At 37.7% G+C, this 26,462-nt stretch overlaps 2 protein-coding genes across 5 annotated transcripts; one reads left to right on the top strand and one right to left on the bottom strand.

Annotated features, from left to right (window-relative positions):
- Positions 1-3,202: 3,202 nt before the first annotated feature.
- LOC109100805 (carbohydrate sulfotransferase 3-like) lies at positions 3,203-12,825 on the bottom strand. The gene is made up of 3 exons (XM_042769045.1): positions 12,437-12,825; positions 8,622-8,808; positions 3,203-8,525 (listed from the first exon to the last, which is right to left on the bottom strand). Exons 2-3 carry the CDS (start codon positions 8,699-8,701, stop codon positions 7,364-7,366), a joined length of 1,242 nt encoding a protein of 413 aa, XP_042624979.1. The 5' UTR covers positions 8,702-8,808; positions 12,437-12,825; the 3' UTR covers positions 3,203-7,363.
- Positions 12,826-12,867: 42 nt separating this feature from the next.
- Positions 12,868-26,412, top strand: LOC109100803 (cadherin-related family member 1a). 4 transcript variants are annotated; one of them, XM_042769043.1, is made up of 18 exons: positions 15,426-15,723; positions 15,900-15,905; positions 16,241-16,336; positions 16,634-16,779; positions 16,856-16,906; positions 16,989-17,078; positions 17,242-17,328; positions 17,451-17,570; positions 17,706-17,849; positions 18,109-18,187; positions 18,313-18,413; positions 18,695-18,898; positions 19,433-19,585; positions 20,047-20,211; positions 21,449-21,516; positions 23,320-23,548; positions 23,630-23,884; positions 24,217-25,166. In XM_042769043.1, the coding sequence occupies exons 1-18, from the start codon at positions 15,663-15,665 to the stop codon at positions 24,409-24,411; spliced, it is 2,250 nt and encodes a 749-aa protein (XP_042624977.1). In that variant the 5' UTR covers positions 15,426-15,662; the 3' UTR covers positions 24,412-25,166. The 4 variants fall into 4 exon arrangements, with proteins under 4 accessions (XP_042624976.1, XP_042624977.1, XP_042624975.1 ...); XM_042769040.1 differs by having other exon boundaries at positions 15,427-15,723; positions 25,045-26,411; XM_042769042.1 differs by lacking the exons at positions 15,426-15,723; positions 15,900-15,905 and adding an exon at positions 12,868-12,980 and having other exon boundaries at positions 25,045-26,409.
- Positions 26,413-26,462: the final 50 nt, after the last annotated feature.

Below are 26,462 nucleotides of genomic sequence, written 5' to 3'. Positions count from 1 at the left end.
GGATTTTTAAATGTTTTTAAAAGGAGCCTCTTCTGCCCACCATTGTTGCATTTATTGCATGAAAACTGTAATATTGTGAAATCTTATTGAAATTTAAATCAACTGTTTACTATTTGAATATATTTTTTAAAGTTTTTTTTTTTTTTTGACATTTACTGAAAGAAAGTCATAAAGATTTTGAATGACTTTAGGGTACATGAAAGAATTTAAATTTTTGGGTGGACTGTGACTTTAAGTATTTCATATTGTGACATTTAAAGGGTTAAGCAATGTCAGAACAAGAGCTCTATAGGTAAGCACAACTTTAAATTTATTGAATTTTATTTATTTAAACAATATTATTTATATAATTATTGTATAATCTATATTTTATACCCAGTATGGCCAATTATTTTGTTAATATTTTGTAACCTGTAATATATTTTGAATATTGAGGATGCAGACACAACTGCACAATTCACAATACATCACAATACACTGCAATTAATTGTAATGTTAAGAAATATAAGTACTGAGATCGTGAAGAATGGAAACTTCATCATTGGGAGGGCTTTCCAGGACCTGTATTTATTGTTTGTTGATGGTAATTATTGCCATAAGCAGACAAGTCAGAACTCTCTCTTTCACAATCTCTCTCTGGTTAAGCCACGTATTTCCCCCACTTTTCCACTGCAGACTTTAACCAGACACTAAAGATAAACATTAGCAGTGAGACCCAAGACTGCATGACTAAGCAACAACTCAGAAATACCCTGAAAGGGATTTTTTTTCCATAAACACATGTTTTAAAACCTTTTTATAAACATTTTTTTTCCTCACAAATACCCTTTGTCCAGTTTCAGACATTATTTTTTCCTCATGTTATTTGTGAGGCATCAATGAGTCAATTTGAGCCAGTGGAATAATCTCTCCCCAGACAATAATCTGTCCCTCTGCGTTGCATATGATTAGTCAGCTCAGGCTCTAGCAACCCAGCAGGCTTCTGAGCCATAAACAGGCAATGCTGTGTGCTTTACAGACTGGAAGCTTTGGAAAGACAGTATGAAAGGCCTGTTCAACGGCTGTCTGAGCCCTAGTTTGGACAGAACGCCACTTAGAAGGTGTGTGGAACACATGCACATACACATCATGGCTGTTTTCCTGTTGCCCTGCCTGTACAACACTCTCATAGTAGTCCCAAATCAACTAAAAATGAGTTAAAGGAAACATACTTAGAAAAGAAAATACTGGCCTTCATGCATAAATATACATAAGAGATGTCTTTGATATTGATTTGTGGGGAGGAAAGTCCTGTGCCAATTAAACCAGTGCCATTTGCATATGTCCTCAGCATGAACTAGCAACAGAAATCCTGCAGGTATAAATCATACTTTATGTTCAGCCTACTTGCGTCACAAAATCTTACACTTAGAGAACCAATTCTTCAGGCTATGTGACGATTACAGCATGTACGCTGAAGCAGAGCGGCAGCTTCACTGTTTTATCAATGCAAAATTTCCCTCTCGACTCATTAAATCATGGGATTCTGATTCCAAGGGACATTGCAACACTGGTGGTTCATAAAAATATGAGTGTTTAGACAGACACTCTCTCTCACTCTTTGTTTAACAGATGTTAGACTCTTGGATGCACATTTATCTTACGGTGCCAGTGAATGCAGCTGATCTTATATTATTTATTGCAAACAGATAGCAGCAGTACATTTAAAGAGAAACATAAGTTTGTTTTTGTGGCTTATTGTTCTGAGAAGCAGCTATTTCTGTAAAGATCAACGTATTTGTATCCTGTATCCTGTATCATGTGCTGCTTGCTTGCAGTATGAAACATAAAGCATGAATGAAAAAGCAAATGAAATAAAGTATGAAGATACTACTGTATCTCTTTTCAAAGAACCACTGTGATGCCAATGCAGACATCTAAGCTTTGGTATACACTAGGTCTCTATGGCCAGGAAGTGTCAGGAAATAGTTTGAGGGTAATGTGGATATTTAGTTAAGATAAGATTGTAGTGTTATTTGAGCAGAGAGAACATCACTGGTTCTTAGTAAATCTGTGTTGAGATAAGATTGTAAAATTATGTGTGCAGAGAAAACGCTCTGGTTACTAACTTAACTTCTGATCCCTGAGGTAAGGGAACGAGTGCTGCATTGACACCCTTATGGGGAAACTATTTACTCTGATACTGAAGTTCATGTAGGTGCACGAAACTAATTGCGCTTCAATCCACCAAAAGGGGAGGAGTCGACCGCTGTATAAGTTGGCTCTGAGCATTATTTTGTCAGAATCTTTTGACTAAAGCAACTGTCAGCAATTCGAAAGCAACCTTATAGCATGGCAGCCTACGCAACACTTGTTCCCTTATCTCAGGGAACCAAGGTTACGTTAGTAATCAGAGCATTCCCTTTCAAATGGTCTAGGTCAGTGGTTCTCAACCACATTCCTGGAGGACCACCAACAATGCACATTTTGCATGTCTCCTTTGTCTGACACACCCATTACAAGTCTGTGAGTTTCTACTAATGAGAAGGTGACCTGAATCAGGTGTGTTTGATTAAGGAGACATGCAAAATGTGCAGTGTTGGTGGTCCTCCAGGAATGTGGTTGAGAACCACTGGTCTAGGTGAATTTGGTAGAATTAAGCAGACAAAATCCGTGCCTGCAGGGCAGGGATATTTAAGTTATAAAACCTGGTCAAAGTAGACGGCAACAACCAGCCGGTGGCTGCACAAATATCACCAAAAGAAATCCCACTAGACAAGCCCAGGAAGAGGCTGTTCCTCTGGTGGAGTGGGCCCTCACATCTAAAGGGCACTGCGAGCCCAGATGCTATAGCCTTGGCTAAGCCAAGAGAGAATGATTCGCCGTGATGCCTGCCACATACACTTTGAGCATGGAAGGGGTGCGCCCCTTATCCAGCAGCTCTTGTAAAAAAGTAAGCATGTGGGACACTTCACAAGAGGACGGGTCCTCGTTCCATGCTGCACACCAGTCAGAGAAGACTGATCATTTAAGGGCAAAAAGATGACCTGTAGACGGAGCTCTAGCCTCCAAAATGGTTTTAGTTACACTCACAGGGAACTGCAAGGGCTACTAATAGCAGCTGATTCAACTGGGGGAACTACATCTGATTCCTCCAGAGTGGGGCCACCAGGAGGACTGAGCATCTGACTTCCCTGACCCGTCTGATGACTGGCAACTGGGGGGGCAGGGCAACCAGGGAAGGCATACAGACGAGCGTTGAGCCAGTTGTGGGCCAGGGCATCTCGCTGTCTCGAAAAGTAGATTGGGCGGTGAAAATTGTCTTCTGAGGTGAAGATGTCCACCTCTGCTCTCCCGAAGACAGACCAAATCATTTGAACCCTGGACAGCATGTCTGTCCCCGGTTCTGTTTGCCCAGCACATGAACTACTCTCAATGAGAGGAGTTTACCCTGTGCCCATAAAAGGAGGCATCGAGTCAACCTGTGAAGGGAGCGTGACCTAAGACCACCTTAGTGATTGATAAAGGCTACCACCGTCATGTTTTTAGAACAGACCAGGGTGTGGTGCCCCCTTAACCCCTTCACACGTGAGTTTAAAATATACTATCTGAGCCCCCAGCTTGAGTTTTTTTAGGCTACTGTTTTTTTTTAGAATGTATCGCTTTACTGTTTCCATGGAGACTTGTCATGTTTGTCACATGACACACCACAGCCTAAATTGCGCTGTATGAAACATGCATCACTTTATTTAATTTTTCCTTTTTTTTAAATATTCATTAACATGTTCACTATTGTATGAAATATGTGATATTCTGATTCTCAAATATGTGAAAGTAAATGTATTTGGTAGTTTAAACACCTTTATAATGACCATGTTAATTGATCTCTAGTGGGTGATGGGCGCTGCAATGTTAGTTTGCGCTGAATCTGAGCTGTGGGATTTACAACACGTAAATTCATCCTCTCCTCCCAAAAGACATTATAGTAAGTTTCTGGTGAACTGTGAGTAGACTAAACTTTAAAGTTACCTACACAATGTGTATATGATATCAATAAAACATGTCGTCAAATTATAATTGAATGGATTATTATTGCCACTTCCATAGACATCGGTGTGTATTTTACAAACTATAAATGTATAGTTTTGCTAGTACTTATGTGTATTTAGATTTCTGAAACCTAAAAGAAACATTATATGGTTGAAAACCCTGAATTGTTGTTATAATATGACAAGCGCTCAGTGTGTCCGTCTCTGACTCAGCGCCAGGAAAAGTGCGAAAGCAGATTTGAATTCAGCAGTTGATAACGTGACGCACTGAACGTTCTAATCACACCGGTGTGATCGTACACTCCAGGGACCAGCCTAGGGGTGATCACACTGGTGTGATCATATGCGTTAAAGGGTTAAGGCCAGCAGGAAGGTTTTTAGGGCCAGAAAAACCACCATTACCTTGAGGCAGTTGATGTGTAAGCCCTGATCCTGGTTTGACCATGAGCCGGACACCGGTCTGCTCTCGTGCAGAGCTCCTCAACCCGAGTTGGAGGCATCTGTCATGACCACCTTCCTTCTGAAGGTCAGTTCCAATGGGACACCTGATTGAAACAGGCGAGAGGTTTTCCAAGGGATCACGACTCTGATGGAGCGTTGGGTTACCCTGAGATGAAAACATTCCAGGAGCCAAGCGTGGGACAGGACATGGGGTTTGAGCCAGTACTGAAGGGGCTGCATGTTGAACAGGCCCAGAGGAATCACAGTGGAAACAGCCAACATGAGGCCGAGCATCCACTGGAAAGCCCTGAGGGGATGTGAAGTCAGAATCGATAACTGTCCCCAGAAAGACCACTCGCTGGCTGCGAGACAAGGAGCTCTTGGCTAAATTGATTCTTACTCTAAGGCGCTCCAGGTGGCTGAGTTCCCGTTCTGACCTGGCAAAAACCAGCCAGTCGTCGGATTCCCATCTGAGGGGAAAGAGAGATCGAGAATGGGTCTGAGCCCGCCATCTTTCTTGGGAATGAGGAAATAACATCTGTAAAAACTTGACTCACTGTTCACTAGAGGAATCATTTTCATGGCTCATTTTGAAAACAGTGTTTGTACTTTGGACCGGAGAACGTGAGCATTGCTGTCCTGAAGTCTGAATTATACCTCTGAAGCAAGTAACCTCATTCTATGGTTTTTAAAACCCAACTTGACACATCCTGATATCTTTCTAAGCCTGAAGACGGATGGCAAGTGATTCTAGTTTTTGGAATGGTAGTTTGCTGCATGGGGGTGGGGAATTAACAATCATGTGAATGCAAGTTTTCTTGGAGGGAGTTGTGGCCTCTGCAAGAACTGACCCTCTCCTCTTCCTCTCTTTGTTCGGATTGTGATGGCTTCTGAGGCTCAGGATCCATTGTCACTCTGGGGCAAGGACCTTGGCGCTTCAGAAATGGGTAGCGTTTCGCCTTCCAGGGGTGCTGCTAAGCAGATGGAGCCTTCTAGCGACTTAAACCAGCCGCCACACTGGAGTGCTTTGGCAGGGGTGACGCATTGCCTGTGATGACTTCTGTGGCCAAACCATTCCCAGAGACTGGTGAGTCTAGGAAGGCAACCTTATCAGCATTCCTGATGTCTGTCAAATTCAGCTAAAACTGGTGCTTCAGCACCACCAAATTGGCCATGACCTTGCCAACTGCCTGTGGTGTGGCCTTAGTAGCGAGCAGAGCCAGGTCAGTTGCTGAGTAAGCCCTGTTTGCTTGGGCTGAGGCAGTCAAGCTGGGCTTAGATGGATGTGCTGCATGAGCTTTCAACCCCAAGGCCGATGGAGGGCACAGATGTGCAGCGACCTCTTCCAGAGCAGGGAGTTTGCTATAACTTTCAGTGCCGTCAACAGTGGTGAAAGAGGTGGAAGTAGAGGGATTAACACGCCCAGGGTAGGGGGCATGCCACATCCTGGTGTGTTCCTTGTGAACTGCCTGCAGGAACAGAGCAGGCCGTTAGCGGGAGGAATGTTGACGGCATCCCTTCAGGTACCACTCATTGAGGAGGCCATGGGCGGGCTCTTCTGGGGCTGACCAAGCCAGACGGAGATCCTGCACAGCCTTAGCTAGAATGCAACTGGTTAGACAGTTCGAAAGGGAATATCACTGTTCCCAGTCTCTTATATTTTGAGAATGTCCATGTAGATTTCATATTTATGTCATATAAGACTTCATGTGTTTTTTAACAATAATTCACAAATGGTCATTCTAAAAATAAAATGTGTAATGTTTGAAATAGCTTTGATATTAGGGCCTTAGCTGAAACTAAATGCCAGCCAGCTATTTTAAGAATGCTACAGTATGCTTTTCAAGTGTCTACCAATAATCTAGCCAGAGAACACTGAAGGTTGCAGAGTGGTGTTGCTAAAGAAACTGGTGCTGCTTTTTCTCTTGTTTACTATGCCTGCATGGGCAAAGAGCAGATGACCTTGGAATTTTTTTTTTTTGTATTTTGCTGTTGCTGTTTAGTATTTTGATCCATATTTATATGTGAAAAACCATACAGGCACTAGAAATGAGTTGAGTCTTTAAAATTAGTTATTCTAATTAAATTGCTATTAACTTTAGTGAAAGTTCCTAAGCATAAACTTATGTTAATTTTAATTTTAATATTAAGTCATATTCTGTTTTTGTGTTTTTAAAAAGTTTAAAATATTAAACAGATTTAAAAATGTGCATGGACAAAGGTCTATTCTGCGCTTCAGTTTTTTTTTAGAGAATGCCACATTGATCCCCTGGGATCACAGATGGCTGTCAAAAGCTGCCTTTTATACTGCCTCTTCACACAGTGGACATTTTTTCTCAGTTAATATCTGGTAATATCCAGATAAATGAATATATATGTCTTACATATAATGTGACTTTCTGACTGCTAATTTTGGGCTTTAATTTCAGCAAAGGAATTTGAAATGACTCTGCTGACCACACATTACTCTTGCAGCAGCACAACACATAAATAAAACGTACACTTGTTTTTCTTCCCTTTTTGAGTAATAATGATACTTTAGTTTTTTTTTGAGAAAAAACAAAACAAAACACTGTTTTCAGATACACAGAAACATAAACACATTCACAGGCAGATCATGTCTCATCTAATGAGTATGGATGATTTTTGTCCTCATCAAACTTTGTTTTTCATACTGTATGGCATCTACAATCAGTCACTCATAATCTCAGTTAGGCTTTATGTTCAAATAAGTCAGGTGATGCATGCCACAAGTACCTCAGTATAAGCAACATCCCAGTGTGCCAGTGTGCCTTTGCTATGCATGTTTTTAGTCCACATCCACATAAAACCATGTCAAATTTCATGCTTGGTTTTCCTGTAATAATGTATGCATCAAAAAATGTAATCTATGCCTAAATAAATAGTTTTTCTTCAAGCAAATTAAAAGATCTGTTCAATAGTGTCTGTTCACTGTCTACAAACCTATACCCAAAAAGTTTCATGGTTGGTCCACAAACTTTCTGTACAACTTGGGCCAGTTTGAACGGTATACTAAGCCGCCATTTCTCCACCTGTTCTGAAGAGTTTTTTTGGGTGGAATACACACCACTTGCCTCAGTTGATGCATGCGTGTTTTTGAGAATCCAGTCCCGTGCTTGTGTCGTCATCGGAATCCCTGTGAAATTGTACATTTCTGCTGCTTTCTGCATGGGGTACCTGGCGATATCCTCATAACGCACTAGCATATAACGATTTTTCAGCCATTTCGGCTGACTCAAGCCCAACTCGGCAGAGATGCGGATATTGTTACAGTTTCCTTCGACACGTTTGACCTCTTCGTCCTCTATAGGAACATCTCCATTCACAGCCCAACTTTTCCAGTTCTGGTACTTACTGGCAAAGGCCACCATCCTTGATGCTAGGATGGCTCTAGGGTCTCTAACCAACTGAATGAATTTGATATCCAACCGAGGGTCATCTACTAGAGAACGAAGTGTGTCTAATTGTTGGACCCTCACTGTTTTGATCACCCTGTGCTGTTTTCGTAAGCACACCTTGGATGCCAAGGTCAGATTGAGCGGCCCGCAACGTCTCGTCTTGCAGTGGTACCTCTCAAAAACATCTTTTACAACTGGAGAGCAGACTTGGTCCTCACAGAGGGCCTTGCTGGACTCTCTGCGGAACAGAGCAGGGGTGATGTGGTCCTGCGGAGTAGGGCTGATGAAGTGCTCCAACATGGAGAAATTACACAAAAAGAGATGCTGCAGGACATCCCTATACACAAAAACAGAAGTGCTGGCATTTGTGCCACTCGAGCCAATTGATAGCATCCTCTCCACATGCCAGAGAGGCTCAAAGAGGTAAAACATATTGCCACCCTGTTGGTTGAAGAACTCGCCCACGAAGGAAGATCCTGTACGAGTGGTAGCCATCAAGAGGATGTGCTTTCGGCCTGCCTGAATGCTGTTCTCAGCAAACATGTCCTCTGGATAAGAACCATTGTCACTGGAAGCATTGTAGGGCACTGGAGGCTCCGTCTGTGGGCTCCGTCTAAGTGTCAGCTTGTTCGAGACCCTGTATATTTTAAAATGATGTAAAATTCATTTTAAAAACATTTTAAAAATTAATTTCAATAAATATCTGTATTTTAGTTGATCCAAAAATTCTCACCTTGAAATAATGTTGTTTTCTTTCTCAATGATGACAAGTGCCACAATGCTGATAATGATGACTGCATACTTGTTCCTCATTCTCAAATGAACTTTGATTTAGGAAATGCCTCCAGAGACTGCTATTTAGTCGCTGCTGCCAACTGTTTTGGATTCATCTCATGTCAGAACCTGGGACTACAATTCATCTGCAATAAACAAAATCATGACAAGAGTTTTGGCACCATTTCCACACAGTAATAAAACTCACTAACACAGCAGCCCTACGTATTGATTCCAAGTGGTGACAGATTTATACTGTTTGGCACAGGGGATTATAAGCAGACACAGACAATTTCAGCTTTGTTCCCAAACAAGCGGCCTTCACTGTCATCACCTGTCCAGTAATTCCACTAATGTGGAATGATGAGAGATGATGAGGTCCACAGAACACAGTGTCTCTTTTGGTAAATGCTTACTGTGGATCATGATGAATCATCGAAAAAGTAGTACTTCTTTAGACTTTTTTATATGATTAAATATATTAGTATTTACATTGCTGTTCAAAAATTTGGAGTCAGGTTATTTTTTCATTGTTTTAGAAAGAAGTCTCAAATGCTCACCAAGGCTGCATTTAAATGATCAAAAACAGGAAAATTGTGAAATATTACATTTTTAAATAAATGTTTTCTATTTTGATATATTTTAAAATGTCAGCAGTCATTACTATAATCTTCAGTGTCACATGATCCTTCAGAAATGGTTCTAATATGATGATTTGGTTTTAAACAGTTGTGCAGCTTAAAATATTTGTGGAAACTGTAATAAATTTTTTCAGTACTTTTCAATAAATATCAAGAACAAAAGAACAGCAAAGAAACAGCATTTATTTGAAATATAATTTTTTGTAACATACTGTCACTTTTTATCAATTTAATGAATTCTTGCTGAATAAATTTATTTATTTCTTGTAAATAAAATAGTTTACTGACCCATTTGAACAGTAGTTTATTTTAATCACTGTAATAATTATTCTATTTATATATTTTTAATATATTTATTTTCAAGGTTAAATATTTTAAGTGATAAAAATGTAAACAGAATGAGGCTGGAGTGATTTTCAAGCTTCACCACACACACACAAAAAAAAATAAAAATAAAAATAAACTCATAGCTCATAACTTAGTATTTACAGAATGGTTCTGCCTCTATAACCCACAGTCAGATGGAAATGACATTTCCTACTGCAGCTAGTCTGTAATGCTTTCATTAAATCTTGGAAGCCACATGGTGTGGGCAGAGTTTTGTTTGTTTGACAAGGAACCGTTTTCATTTTCTGAGAGTTAGGTATACAGTTTGTAATGGTCAGTGTCCTCTACACATTGTTTCAAATCATTTGTTGTTGTAGCATTTCTTTAATATTCAACATTTCCATCCATCTTAGGAAAGCAGACGTTAGCTACACTGATACATGGTCTGCCCTTTCACCAAGGGTTCAGGAACTCTGAATTCCACAAGCCATTTGTTCACTGTAGCCATGTGTTGTCGAGGAAGTTTCTGTTTACCTGTTTAAATAAACCCTTGTTTTGAGGATTTCATCTGATTTTTTCCTTATCAGAGTTATATAACTAGATTTAAAACTGTAAATAGTTAGAGATTTGAATACAGAGGTTTAAATAGGCTAAAGACTGTTTTAAAGAAAGTATTAATGCATATATACAGTAACAGACTCTTTGCTGAGTATAAAAACTCCTGTTTCCTAAGGGAAATGGAAAAGGCACAACAACATTACAATGCTACAAATATATTGGGCTGTTGTGTTGCAATAAAACCAGTAGCTTTAGGGCATGTTTGACCCTAGATAACCCCAAACGAATGGCTGAGGTAGGTGAGCTGCCATAACCTGACGAAGCTCTATTCAGGGCTGTCGTTTACTAGCAATAGCACATTGTGTTACCTTCACAGCAAGGCAAACAACACTGAATAACAGGGGTTAATCTGGACCATATTTAGACCACATCTGTGCAAATAAACCTACCCGACTTCTGCCAGACAGTGGCTTTTATGAATGCAAGGAGAGCCAGCAATATCGTAGTCGTAAAATAAGACATGTACCACTGGGAAAACTGTCATAGGTAAATGCCATGCAATTTGTCTGCACAAAGAGTAGCATTTAGGATACGACACAATTTTCAAGCCGTCAAGGAATGATAGTATGCAATCTAAGTAAATATAAACCAATTATGTGGGCTTATTATGCCATAGCCGTCAAACTGTCAAGGCACGGCGGTTGAGCTGAGATCTTTACGTATTCAAAAACCACTGAAGCATTTGACAAATCTGATGATCTGCTCAAGCAGAAACGGACATCACTCTGTTCATCATTCCCATACAAATTACATTAATGGCTTATTTTACAGCCTTAAAGATGTGTAAGAAAAAAATCCTTTAATAATCCTACTGTAGCAGTGTTTGGGTTTATTTTTTATTGTGTAAAAAAAAAAAATACTTCGATTTGATTTGTTCCCCAGAGATGGGAGATACACATCAGTAGCTTGTTAAAATAAACTAAAGTGCATCTGATGCTTTGGGTCTGGTATGTGACATATGGTCAATCATATTAAACCTTTGGGATAGTACCACTTTTTAACCAGGAGTATTACACAGATATAATCTAGTGGCATTTTCTGTCAGAAAACATGATACAGGAAGTGAGTTAGCATGGGTATCAGATAGGTGTGTGCAGTCTGGGGCGAGGGAGCATGTTTCATCCTTGTGTTTTTGTCTTGTTTCATTACGGAGTGCTTTGCGGTTCAGCAGTGCGTGATGCCACCTTCTGGGAGATAGGCAGTGTTTAGCTGGAGTTCTTCTATATGAGATAAATCCACTATTACCAGTGACAGGCTCTTTTGTGCTGCCTGGGCCCACGAGTTGCAGCTGCAGCAGAGGTGGAGGAGGGGAACAGGAACAGGGGGTGTATTTGTCATGGACATATCACAAAATGTAAACCTTGAAGAGACGTGGCACCAAATGGCTTCTCTCTCACACACACATACACACACACACACACACATAGTAAGGCCACACCATGACATTTTGAACTAATCAAAGTGAACTAACTGGAGATTGAGTGTGAGGACACCAATCTAACTGCTGATTACTATAAAATATATAGTAACATGATAGTTGCATTGAAAAAAAAAACTTTAATTGCTGCATTAAATGATCATATCAGTTCAAAGTGGTGGTTAAGTCACTGCAGTAAGACATTCATTGCTTTTTTTAACCACTTTAAATTTAATTAATGATTAAGAAACTTATGAAAATCATAAAATGGATGGGAGTAAAGATGTGTTTTTAGTTAGTTTAGTTAATATAGACAAATAAAAAACAAATAATAAAAATTCTGTACTATGACTATAACCCACAGTCAGAAGTAAATTACATTTCCTACTGCATTTACCATTCCTCTGAATCGTTTAGATTAGTGTTTAGATTACATTTTATCCACATCACATATTCATATGAAGCTGTGATATTTTATGAAATAAGTCAACTAACTTTGGCACAGTCGTTTTATCTCAAGGCTTAATGCTTTCTTGTCTCTAGATAGATAGATAGATAGATAGATAGATAGATAGATAGATAGATAGATAGATAGATTGTTCAGTGTGAGATAAATAAAAAGACAGAAAAGAACAAACTCAAAGATAACTTTTGTAATATTGCAGTGAAAGTATTTACAGAACTTTAGCAGAGGTGAAAGTTAATACTCTGCGACTGTGGTAAAATAAAAATAACATCGACTGATAGCAGCTAGATTGAACGAAATCTTACCTTACAGACGGAACGGGTTCATTTGAAGCATCCTGAATGATCGCGTCTGGTACACATTGTTCCTGTGCGTAGCCTATGTGAAGACTCCAAAGTACTTCACTTATTTACGTGAGTGAAAACCGCAATTACACTAAACGTTAATATTTGATAATACGGACTTCATACCCTGTTATTTCCACGAACAAAAGGAGATCACTCATTGTTAAAGTTCCAACTTAGACATTTTTGTTGGAACTCATAAATTGAAGGGTCCTGAAGTTATTTCCAGATTCTCATGGCACTGAAGAAATACTTTTATTCATTTATCTCCATTTGCGCTTTTCTCCGGTGCAGCATGCTGGAAAACGTGTCCATTACGCGGCGGTCTCCAAGTTTGGGCTATCCTTGGATGCACGTCACGTGGTCAAGTAAGAACCCCCAGTGTGAGTGTTCACAAGGGCTTTTCTGTTTGAGGAGGGCCCTGGGACACTCTTACGTGGATTCCTTCATCCCCCTTTTGCAGTGGGGAGTCGAGGGGTCTGAAATCTGGGATAAAACACGCTGCGTAAGTGTACGGAGAATGAACTCGCACACTCACTGAATGAATAATGGGGCAAAACTTGTCTGTGTAAATTACGACGCACCTAATGTCCCTTTAAGAAAATACCTCCGTATTCCGCAATCATGGCTTTCCAATAAGTTACCACAGTTATTGTTAAAGTGTAAGCCATAAATTATTATGGGATTTTTTTTTAAACAGTCTAAAGAAGTGTATTTCTGTTATTTATTTATTTAGATGACAGTGTTGGCAATCAGTAATCAGTTTTATTGTAGGCTATAGTAACTTTTGATGTCCAGACAGATTTTTCGTTGTTTCGTGTATTTTTTTCTGTACAGTTTGTGTATGTTTGATTTGATGCTGTGCACCGAATGGCATCACTAAAATAAATAGACTGTTTTAAGTATTTTCGTTCCAGCGGTGCCACGAAGGAGGGCTTTGAAACGTTCAGCATTAGCGTTTTGTAACCACGCGGGGGCGGTGATGTACAGTGTTACTGACAAAAACGCATTACATTGACATGAAATACATTCTCAGCGCATCTGTTATTGAATAGCCAAATTATTATACTGCATTTGTTGCAGCTGGGTCTTTTCAAACCACTGTAACTGACAAAGCTGTGTTTGAGGTAGGCCTACTGTTCTTATCTTATTTAAACGGAGGTTATAGCTATTTGTCTGCAATTTTATTATAGCTTACAAATAGAACCAACTTTGTTTACATTTCCAGCAATATTTTGGCAATAGGAGAAACATGAGAAAAAATGATTGGGTTGGAATCCCGTGTAAAAGCTCAAACTCTGAGCTAGAATACATAATATTTTCAGATGAACTGAAGTATGCAAGATTAAAATGAGCCTAATACGTTGATGACCCAGAGATCGCATGCATTCCAAAGCTTAATTGTAATCCAAGAACATGTGGAACATTCAAACATGTGGATTGAAGATTTCAGATCTTTATATATTTAATAGTTACACATTAGTATTGAAACTGGGATTTCAATAAAGTAAGTTTGATTATTACATTTTAGTTACATTTCCAAATAGTTGATGGTCCCAATTTAGTCATATGAATTCAGAAATTTCATAAATATTGAGTTGTTTACATGATACTTACTGTAGCAATTATAATCTGCTGTTTATTTTGTATAAAATAACACTGTTATCATTGAAAATCACTATAGCAGATCCAGGATGTCATTTGAGGTTGAGGTTTGTAAACTTTTTCCATGTCCCTTGTTAGACCATGCCAGGATAACCATAATAAAAGCGATATCTAAGACCTTTTATAGTCATGTCAGAAACAGATTTAAGAAGATGATAATATTTTGCATAAATGGCAAATCTGACTGTCATTCAAGGTTTTTTTATTATTCACATAATCCACATTGTTGATGTATGTCTGACGTACATGATCACAATATACAAGAAATTTCAAGGGTTAATCTTACAATAAACTGGATTTTTGACCTACTTTTTTTCTCTCTGATTGTAAAACCAAACAGTAATGCAGTTTGCTTTTTTTACATTATTTATCAAAATTATCATACTTTATGATTTCATTATGTAGAAAAAGCAAGATATTTGCAACAAATCTGGTAACTATAAGCATTATCAAGGCAGCGTTTTCAAAGTCATATAAGGTCATCGATACACCCAGATCTGCCAGATGCCAGTGTTTTCTGTGGTGTACATGCAGAGACACTTCTAGCTTGTGTGTCCCTGTAGACTGGCTCTGAGCACTACACGATGATGAAGGATTATTGTAGGTTAATCTGCTTGCCTGCCATCTGCCTGCTCCAAACAAATTAAACCTGAAAGCAAAGCCACATTTACAAATGTAGATGAAGGTAAATTGGCAGGTGGTTCCTTTTCTGATCTCTCAGCTGCTCATCTGAGCAAAAAGTAATACAATCTATTTTTATCTATTTGATTGATTTTTTTTAATTTATAGCTCTGAACGCTATATTTATACATATAAATGTTTTCCTTCTTTCTAACATTTTCTACTAAATAATCCACATGAGCAGAGGGTAAAATATTTTTTGAGCTCTGACAATAATTTAATGTTTAAAAGCTCTAATAATACAGGTTGTGAAAGAGTGAGATGGAGGCATTTGCTAATGCTGATGAGTAGAGATTACATAACTTTATGTTTTTAATGTAACCTGAACATGTGCTCTGCAATATAAACTGGATTGTCAGAGAGATTAAGACAGTTCATCCACTAAAAGGCCTGTAAAAATTAAAATGAATGCTGAAAAACGTGCTATTTATTTATTCATTCATTCATTCATTCATTCATAAAAAGATAATTTAAGTTTTACTCTTAAAATTGGGTGATTATTTTCATAATATTTCATCAATATTCACTGGTGATTGTTATTTTGTGACAGAGATCCAGCATTCTGAATGTGGGATTTCAGTAGTACTATAAGAAGAGTCTCAAACCTGTCAGATCAGGTCAGGGGTGCTACTCATGAACCCCTCTAGTGGCCATTAGTTCCCATGCTGCGAAGATGGGCTTCTAAAAATGTGCTCAAGGGTTATGGTGTGTCACTGGATTAGGCTCTTAGCACCTGCCTTAGCTCTCCTCAGTCTGAAATAAACACCCTCAGAAGGACTTTGTCGTAGCTCTCTTCACTAGTGCGCTGTCTGGCCTGCTGTAACTGCTTTGCTTTGTTAAGATGAAGAATGACATGGAAATTCAGTTTTCATCTGTTCTTCTGCTAGCACATTTCTGCTTTGGTATGTATTCATCAGCATGTTTGAATGTGGATGTTGCTCAGGCGATTAAACATTCCTATACTTGATTATGTTATACTGTCGACTAATGTCTATAATCTTGACCATTTTTATGTACTTCCTTGGTGTTTCTGTCTCATTTGCTATCTCATCACCACATTTGCATTTCTGATTGACAGTAGGAGGTGAGCATATAGAGACTTCGCTGAAAGAAAACTAAATCTTAATTTACATATAAATTAATTTCATAAATGTATCTATATAGTGAAATACCTTTAATAAACCAAGGGATATTGAAGCATTTATGACGTAAGACACCTGTAATCCTTGACAAGTAGATAGAGACAGTCATTAGTATTATTACATTATGCCACGTGTGATCAACCTCATGTTAGAAAAAGGACAAATCTTGTAATAGGTACAGTTATTGTACAGCACATGATGTCTTGTCCTTATAAGTTTGGTTATGTTACATTGTTAATTGCAGAATTTTATTCTGATGTATCAATATTGTTTACAGCACAGACTGATTACGCACCCTATTTCTATGATAATGGGCCTAACAGTAACAACGGTAATATGGCACTGTTAAATCTCTCAGAGGACACGCCAAAAGGTAAGGAACATTTTTTTGTACCATCTGATTATTTTGATTTCACTCTGGCTAGGTGTAAACAGTATTAAAGTGGCTGTTTTGTCTTGAGCTTGGTGCAAGGTGGTGATTTTGCCCTTTGACCTTTGTTGTTGATTGTGGTATATTGCTGAAAATTTAAATTATTACATTTTTATATCTTATTTTAGATTATTTTAAGTCATCTTGAGGCCCCTAATTGAGAACCACTGCTGTAGAGGTCATTTTGACTGGTGTGAATTATAAAAGCACAAAATAACTACTTACAAATGTAAATTACAGGAACACAGATATATGTTCTTAATGGAACTGACCCAGAAGGCCAGCCAGTAAAGTATGGAATGACCTTTGAACCTGGATCCAAAGAATATTTTCGTGTTCATCCCAAATCTGGAGCAGTAACTCTAATAGAGGAACTTGACAGAGAGGTAAATTTCAAAAAGTGCAATGTTTTAAATGTGTTGAGAATACTACAGTGACACTACATCTTTTTAATTTACACAGGCACAAGATGAGATTGAAGTCTTTGTCAGTATCTCAGATGGCCTTAATAAAGTAAGTATTGTTGCTATACGAGTCTAACCCAGTGTATGTAATGATCATTAGTGATCTTTCTGATGCTCTTGTGTCATGCCAGGTAGCTGAAAAGGTTTCAGTTTTTGTCATGGATGCCAATGATGAGAGACCACAGTTTCAGAACATGCCTTCCATTGTAGATGTGCCTGAGGTGAGGAATTTTGTCTGTTGTTTTCCTAATTATTCTTTATTAGATCATTCAGGTTCCTATAGAATATGTTTTGGAAAATACCAGGCCATCAAAAATGGTTTTGATTTGAAAGTGATCTGTATAAACAGGCTTGTTTGAAAACTGTTTATGTGTGTGTGCATAGAACACTACATCTGGCAATAGCATCTACAAAGTGCAGGCAGTGGACAGAGACACCGGCTCAGGGGGATCAGTCTCTTACTTCCTCCAGGTAACATCTGGCATCCAACTGAGATATCAAATCTGGTTATATGAAAGCAGAGTATTTTTTTTTTCTTTTCTCTCCCTTATACAGAGTGACATTAGAATCTCTATGTTTGTTCTTAAATCCAGAGCAGTGAACCGAGCACAAAGTTTTCCATTGACCATCATAGTGGCGTGTTGCGGATAAAACCAGGTGAAACCCTCGATTATGAGAAATCCCGCACACATTTCATCACTGTGGTGGCAAAGGTACCATTTCAAGCTTACAGTATATCTTCTATTTCCAGCCTGTATCTGCTGTACCAATCATCATTTTGACCCTTTGGCTAATAGTATTTCTTGTATCATAATGAAATATGAAATAACACTAACTTTTGTTTTTAGGATGGAGGCGGTATTTACAAGGGCAAGCACCAAGTGATGTCATCGTCTGCCACTTTGACTATAAATGTAATTGACATTCAAGACACTCCTCCTGTGTTTGTTGGGACTCCTTACTTTGGATATGTCTATGAGGTCTCCTCACCTGTGAGTATCCATCATAACACTACATCATGATTCTATCTGAGCAGTGTTCAGCTTAAATCTATAGCTAATCTAAAGACTATACTGAGCTACTGCACACATGTAGTTTTCTAGAATCCATTCAAATATCTTCCCCTTACATAACTATCTGTCAACATTAAAATTTTTGAGCAAATACAAAGCTTTGTCATATTCAGTTTTTACCAAAAATCAAATGGTGCAAACTTTACTGGTAATTCTCTAAATCTAATTTTATCTATAGGGATCTGAGATATTTACAGTTTTTGCCAAAGATGGAGACATGGATAATCCAAATCCAATCATGTATTCAATAGATTCTGGTATGTATTTTTGGTTAATATGAAAATGCATTGTTTTGCACATCTTTTGATGGCTGGAAAGGAATTTCATTATGATGTTTCAATTCCACACCATTGGTCAAAACGTTCTCAATATATCTATTCAGGAGCAGATGGTGTTTTTGCCATTAATAAAACCAGTGGATGTATCATTCTGAAGGTGTATCCAGCAGACCTGAGGAGAGAAGTCTATAATATTAAAGTCAAGGTAAAATCGCCAGCTTCTGTTTTTTCTTGCATCAGATCTTTGATTACTAGACATTGCTGGCCCCCTGATCTCTGACTTGAGACAGAGCGTAAGCCAGTTTCAGGAATAAGCCAATTACTAAAATCTATCTCTGTCCACGGTATTTAGCTACATCTCTAAAACGTGCATCCTCATTACAAGAGTATGTCAAGCTAATTAATGTAATGTGGCTTTTTACAACCATTGGCTGGTATTAATGTATTTTGTAGTAATAATAATTAACAAAATCTTCCTTTTCTCAGGCTTTAGAGGTTAGTCCGGAAGCAAAACGCTTGGACTTTGCAGTCACCACAGTGACCATTCGGGTAGTGGATCTGAACAACCATCCACCCACATTCTTTGGAGAGAATGGACCACAGAACGTGTTTGAGTTAACTATGTATGAGCATCCTCCAGAGGGAGAGTTCCTGAGAGGCTTGAAAATAACAGTCAATGACTCCGACCAGGTGTGTATTTCTTTTTTTTTTTTTCAGCAGGAGGTTACAGGCTTGTTATAGCTAAAATTAGTGCAGGCATATTTATATACATTAGAAAGCAAATATGGCTTCTTCGTTTTAAGGGAATTTAATAAAAGCTGATTGAGTTGCAGTAATTTTGTAGTACAGATCAACCATTATTTAAAAATCAACAAGGCACCATTAGTTCAATATATTACTTCCATGTTTTCTATGAGCAGGGTTCAGTTCTAATGAAACATTGTCATTTATGTTAAATGACAGGATGGCACCCAAACAAGCAGTTGATCTCTTTTAAGCTTTTGTCATATTATGCAATATTGTTAGTTATTCAGCATTTAGTCACATTGAGATGCAGAATTTAAAGATCACATGATGATGATGTTATCCTGATCACCCTATCAGTAATTGTTTGCCATCCATTAAAAATAGCTTTGACTTATGCCAATAAGAGTTGACTTATGCTTAATTCAATAGTTCAAAAGTTTTGTGTTACCAAACGTGTTTATACTGTATCGTTTTCAGGGATCAAATGCAAAATTTCACCTCAGACTGGTGGGCCCAGGCCGCATGCTACGAGTGGTTCCTCAAACCGTCCTGAATGAAGCCCAAGTCACTGTCCTGGTAGAGGATTCTGCTGCAATGGATTTTGAAAAATCACAATTCCTGACATTTAAGGTAAATAGAATTATATGGGAATAATTTAACAGAGGACATTTATGTACTGTATGCAGGATGTGCTCAATCCTGAATATATGGACAAATAATTTACCAAACAAATGTGTTGCTTATGCTATATGATACAGACATACATGTTTGATTTTATGCTTTAATTACAGTAAGTCCCATGAAATACAGAATTTCCTCTTCTTTATCCTTGTCTTCTTATAGTTTTTATTTTTTTTATTTGAAAATGATAAGTGGCTTATAAAAATAAAAATTACTTTTGCATTAAATGATAACTGAAATCAAGACTTTCAAATAATTTCCTTAATTGTATCAGGTATACAGTAGGGTCACAATTGAGGCACAAATGGCCTGAGAATGACCCTACACAATTATACATATAGAAAAATAATAGATTTCAATAATCATAATATGTTAACATATTGCAGAAATGTTATGCTCATTGTTTCCAGCTCCTCGCTGTAGAGATTGACACCCCTGAGAGATTCAGTGCCACGGCAGACATAATCATTCATCTGCTAGACACCAATGATAATGCTCCCAAATTCTCCTCTGATTTTTACATCGCCCGGATTCCAGAAAATTCACCCGGAGGATCTAGTGTTGTGTCTGTGACAGTGAGTACAGAACACTCTAGATATTATAAGCATAAAAAGATTAACATGTTTGTCATCCTCTCCAGACTGTTCTCTGTTACAGAAAAAAAGACGCATTATTAATCTAAATATAACATTTGAAGGGGTTGGATCAGAATCCAAAATCATGCTCAGTATGTGAATGCTTGCTAAATAGTCCATGACGTAGTAAGCTGCCAGATGGCTATCATTTTCATTCAGTTGTGTAACGCTAAAACCCCAGATTTGAGCTTTAAAAGACAAAAATATCATCATGCTGTGGTCATTATAGCATTCTTGTGGCAATAACATCACTTTTTTTGAGTCAAAATAAAATAAAAAATACAGTATGATATGGAACAAGCTAAAATGGTTTATTTTTATATGATATGAACAAATAAATTATAGTGAATGTACTTTTTATTGCTTGTCTTAAAACAATAGAAGGCCTTAATGGATAAAATGCACAACTGTTCATAAGATTTATTCATAAAAGCTGCATTACATTTATTAAAAGTGTCAGTAATTTTTTTTTTTTTTTTTTTTTTTTTTAATAAATGCTGTTCTTTTAAACTATCTATTAATCAAAAATATATATATCATGGTTTTCACCAGCAGCTGTTTTCAACTGGCTGCTGAAAATTCAGCTTTGCCATCACAGGAATAAATCACATTTTAAAATATATTTAAATAGAAAACAGTTGTAAGTGTGATCATATTTGACAATATTACTATTCCTAATATATTTTTGATAAAATAAATGCAGCCTTGGTGAGGAGAATATATTTTGCGGAAAAATTCTGAAATAAATTTCCTGAAAGTTATTCTCCACATCTAACCACTATGCAGATATGATGCTAAACTCATATCTGACATATCAAGGTCTAAACGTGTTGCACTCCACCTTTCATCAGTAGATAGAGAGATTGAACCCTATTGAGATAAGCCCTCACCCTGTGTAAGTAGGCACTTGCCACATGGGAGTTAGCCTCTTTCCAGACTACAATCTATTAAATGACCTGCCAGATTTTGACCTTGGACATAGTGTAAGAACATGCTACAACCATGAGCACAAGGCAAATAATGGTGTAGGCTGATTAACAAATCCCACATCCTAATGTTCTGCCTTTTGGCTCAAAACGTCAAAACGTCATCTGTTCTGTTACGTAGATGTTGGCATTACAGTTATGTATTGGAACATATGCCAGTCATTGATGTTTGCTACTTATGCTCTCTGCAGGCCACAGATCCTGATTCTGGTCTTTGGGGTGTAGTTAAATACTCCATCTATGGCTCAGGAGCGGACCTGTGAGTACCCTGCGCTCCTTTAATGTTTATTTCCCTTTTGTGTTCAGGGTGTGTGGTCTTTTTAAAGGCTAGAGTGCTGTAGAGATCCTACTGATGCAATGCCAGTTGAATGGTATAAGCCACATGAAAAAAAAAAACAGTCGCTTATGCAACATCATTAACGCAAAAACACAGACTATTTAGTGAGTGGGAAAACAGGTGGGATGTAAGCTCACCTCAGTTCATCACACACAGCCTACAGATACTAAAGCTAGACTGAATTCAACTTCCAATAAGTTTTCGTGTTGTTGTAAGACTAGCTGTAAGGACTAGCTGTACCCAAGAGGATCCAATTTTATTTATTTTTTATTAGATTCCTAAGTCACCCCATAAATAGTTGAAATATTCTTGCTGTCTTGGAACAGGGTTCAATCCTCCTGCTGTTCTCAAGTCCTAATTTAACAAATCCATCTCAAGCTTCCTAAACCCAGAGACAGATTCAAGATCTCTGATAGTAGAATTCTTAGAGCATAAACACATAAATACAATCCATATGAATGTGTAAATGATGGCTTGTTGACAGAACAGTCATATTAAATATTTGCAGTAAGTTCTCCTTTCTCCTGCTGTTTAAACTTAATGTCTTGCAAGTTGCAGTCTTAAATAATGTCTTCACTGTCTCATTGGAAAGGCTGAGTGAGTGTGGGATCTTTTCTGTTTTGTTTCTGCCAGATAGACCACACAGCTTGTGTTTTATTTTATTTAACTGACAACAACTCTAAACTGTCAACATGCTGACTTCTATTCATTCAAGTTTCATTCATTCATATTTTATGTCATCATGAGTATTTAAATAATATCTAATGAAAAGCATACTTCGACAAATGACATTCTTTTATACAGAATCAGTAGCAGAACAACAAAACTGAATTTCTGGAGCACTGAAAACAAAGAGTTCCTTGGCCTTCCATCTTGTTTAATCCACTAATGGGATTTGGGCAGGAAATAGACTGTTCTCCTGCTCATGTAACAGCCTCACTTAAAGGTGCAGTACTTCTGTCCTGCACTAAACAGAATTAAATATAGAAAATTATTAAAATTGTAACCTAAAAATTGTTCCCAAAACTTCTCCATCTTTCACTGTTTAAACAAACAAGAAGTCCAAGCTATCGGTTGCCATCATTGCTGTGTTGGGTCGGGAGAAGGGGCATTAATGCTTTTGGATGCATTAAGGATGCATTAAATTGATCGGAAGTGTTTTACATTGTTTACAAAAGATTTCTATTTCAAATAAATGCTGTTCTTTTTAAATGTTTACTAATGAGAAATGTTTATTAAGCACCAAATCAGCATATTAGAATGATTTCTGAAGGATCATGTGATGCTGAACACTAGAGTAATACTGTACATGCTGAAAATTCAGCCTTGACATCACAAGAATAAATTACATTTAAAAATATGTTCATATAAGAAATTTTGAATTGTAATTTTTTTAAACAATATTACTGTTTTTGCTCTACTTTTTGATCAAATAAATGCAGCCTTGGTAAGCAAAAGAGATTTCTTTCAAAAACTTTAAAAAATCTTATCAACCCCAAACTTTGGAACGATAGTGTATACAATTGACTATATATAATAATATGATATTTCATCCTGTTTACAGTAAGTATACATAACAGTTTTCAAATGGAGAGATTACCAGTGACTCATTTATATTGTGTTCTGAAAGTTTAAATTCATGTTAATATCTCCCTGAACAACAAGCCCTGTGTAATCCCAGTTTTCACTATAGAACTCATTTCCTTTCTTATATTTTTTATGCAGGTTTCTCATTCAGCCTGATTCTGGAATCATCTACACTCAGCCCTGGGCTAGTCTGGACGCCGAAGTCAAATCCAAGTATAACTTCTATGTGAAAGCCGAAGACACTGACGGAAAATACAGCCTTGCAGAAGTCTTTGTTACTATTATGGACCTCAATGACCATTCACCAGCTTTTAATGAAAACTCTCTGGAGAAGACAATGGTGATTGGTGCACCAGTGAAAATAGAGGTTAGCTATATTCATTGTATTGTGCTGTTCTTTTATTAGAAGTTGTCAACTTGTCAGGTCACTGTGTTTGATGATTTCTAGGCGATTGATGAAGATGCAGAAGAGCCCAATAATGTCATTGAATACTCCATCATGAAGTCTGATCCAGATGACATATTTAACATTGATGCAGACACGGGAGAAATAAAACTGAAGCCGTACATCAAATCCATGGACATAGTCCAGAATATTACCAATCACAAAGACTGTACCTGGTCTGTGGTTGTTCAAGCCAAGGACAGAGGTTCACCTTCCTTCAGCACCACCACGGTGGTTAAGATTGACATCACAGAAGCGGTAAGTGGGTCTTTATTATCAGTGCTTTTTTTTCTGAGAATCCTACTAATTTGAAATATGAAAGTATTCATTTTGTATATATGAAAATATGACTGCCATTCAAAACAACTTGAAACCTTCTCAATTACTGTATGCATTTAGTCACATAATTGCACATGTAAGCCAGAAAAGCTATCAGAATATAAATATATATTTTCATTGCAGGCTAGAAAAATACATCTGAGACATGCACATGGAAAATTTTATCTGCACTCTCAGTATTTTTTATCTGTATTGTGAGCAAACCTCATATCAAACCTAGTATAAGTTTTGTGTTATTGTGTGCTTTACAGATCAAATCCAGAATGATTTCATACTTCTTGAGTCTGAGAACTCGGCCCTGGACTGTTTTCAGCATTTGTTTGAGCATTGTAGTCCTCGCCATCTGTCTGACCATTTTCATATCCACCATAATTTTCTGGAAATCTGTGAAAAAGTCCCGGGTCCAGCCAAGGGGCAAGATCAGAAAGATTATTAGGAGGCCCTGACCATGAGACACTTTGACACAGACACCAGCACTTAGTATTTTCTTCTTTTTATTTCATCCTTCATTGATTTTATTGTTGTTTAAAGGCAAGAAAAAGTCTGTAAAAGAGTACACAAGCACAGCTAAAACATATTTTTCAGAACAATAGCTTTTATTCTGTATTTATGTGGCTCTAAACAATAACCCTTTTTTCCATTCAATTTTCGTCATGCAGTAGATGTTTTTGAGATGATAAAAATGAGGCTGCATGGTCTTAATTCTGGGTGCCTCATTCAACCCTTCTGATCTTGTCTTACTGTGCAACCAGACTCTGTTGTAACATTCTAATTCATTTAGTCTTTAACAGAACTTATACATCTTCAAATTAATCCAAATATTACCACCAAATCAATTATCAGTTATCAATCTGTTCTCAGCTTTCGAGATGGCATGCATTGCCATACAGTATACTACAGTATACTGACTTTATATACATTTTATGCAAGTATGCTGTGTTACCTGCAAATGCCTCTCTGGGAGTTGAGTTGCTTATCTGTCTCTCTATAACTATGTGTCTCTCACCAAACAGCAAGAAGCCTATAGTACATCATCCTTGAGTCCTATGGACATGATTTCTCTTTGTGCTCTTTTACAGACTCAACTCAAGGGACCTTTGACGTCCTTTTTAATGAAAAGTAGGGAAAATCCCTTGCAATTGCTAGGCTTGATCAGTGGTGTCATTATAATTATGGTTTTAGTAACAGTCTTCATCTCTACTATTATATACATGAGGAATGTAAAGTCCAACAAGATCTTACCCTCCCGTCGCATTATAAAAAGAAAGCGTAAACCCCGAAGACAAGACGACTTCCAGCAACCGTTCAGAGAGGAACATTATGGAGGTAAGTTTAGAAATGAGGATCTGGAGAGCCCTTCAGCAGACAATATCAACTTTAACAATAACGTCAAAGTGTGTTCTCATCGAGTCCCTCCATCGCCTCCTAATGTCCCCGTCATGCCCCCGCCGTTGCCAACTCACTATAGACATGGTGAACGGGGTTGGACGGTACCTACAGTTTCTGCCTCAGTGGCCTCCAAGACAAAGAAAAGATCTCATAGGGGTAAAGACAATCCTGTAAACACAGCACTGGTTTCTGAACTCAAACTTAGACTGGAACAGAAAAACATGGCAAACCGATACTGATGAAATGAATGTATATAAATATCAGTGTTCAGTGGAGAGAAGATGTGTCCCTCTGCCAATTCGCTGTCGTGTTTCTTCTGACCAAGGAGATTTCAGGCAAGATTTGAGCATGGACAAGATCTCAGCAGGCCAGCTCTGGAAGCTTCTTACTGTACAATATGTTTTCTAATGCGTGCAGAGTTTAGCTGGGATTGCATGTTGAACCTAGTGGAAATGAGCCAAAGTGTTCCTAGCCAAGACTAACACCCTGCTAATCGGCATGCTAGGACTCTGTGTACTGCCCTCTTCTGGATGGAAAATAATTGGTTAATGTTTACTGTGTGTTTCTCAGACAGTTCATGCATACATACACATACATTAACACAAAAGTGTGTTTTTTTTTTTTTTAACTGTGGATAACTGGCATGGAAAATTAGATTAGATTACATTCACCTTTATTGTCATTGAACATGTAAGGTACAAGGCAAGGAAATGCAGTAAATTAATTATGCCTGTGAGTTTTATGTTTGTTTGATTTTAAAGGGATTTAAAAAAAAAATACAATAGTGTTGCTGAGGCCAGTGAATAAATGCATTCTGATTCTCATATAATATCTTTTAGACCTTGAACAAACACTTACAATGCCAAATTCTGAACAATAATTTGCTGGTTTATTTAATAAATGATTTTGACTGATGGACCCCTGAAAATCACAAACAGATGCAATATTACATAATTATTTGCGTAAATAGTTATCTTTCTATCCTTCAGTGAGGAAACCCAGTTGCGTTACCAATTTGTGCATCAATTTCATCAATTTAATGTAACTTGTCAGTGTTTATGCAGTTCAGTATTAAATGTCAAATAATTATTGGAGTGATCTCTGTTTA

This window comes from Cyprinus carpio, chromosome A13 (genome assembly GCF_018340385.1).
Source record: "Cyprinus carpio isolate SPL01 chromosome A13, ASM1834038v1, whole genome shotgun sequence".
Taxonomy (NCBI): Eukaryota; Metazoa; Chordata; class Actinopteri; order Cypriniformes; family Cyprinidae; genus Cyprinus; species Cyprinus carpio.
The sequence above is the reverse complement of the archived record's forward strand: the minus strand, read 5'-3'. Positions and strand labels throughout refer to the sequence as shown.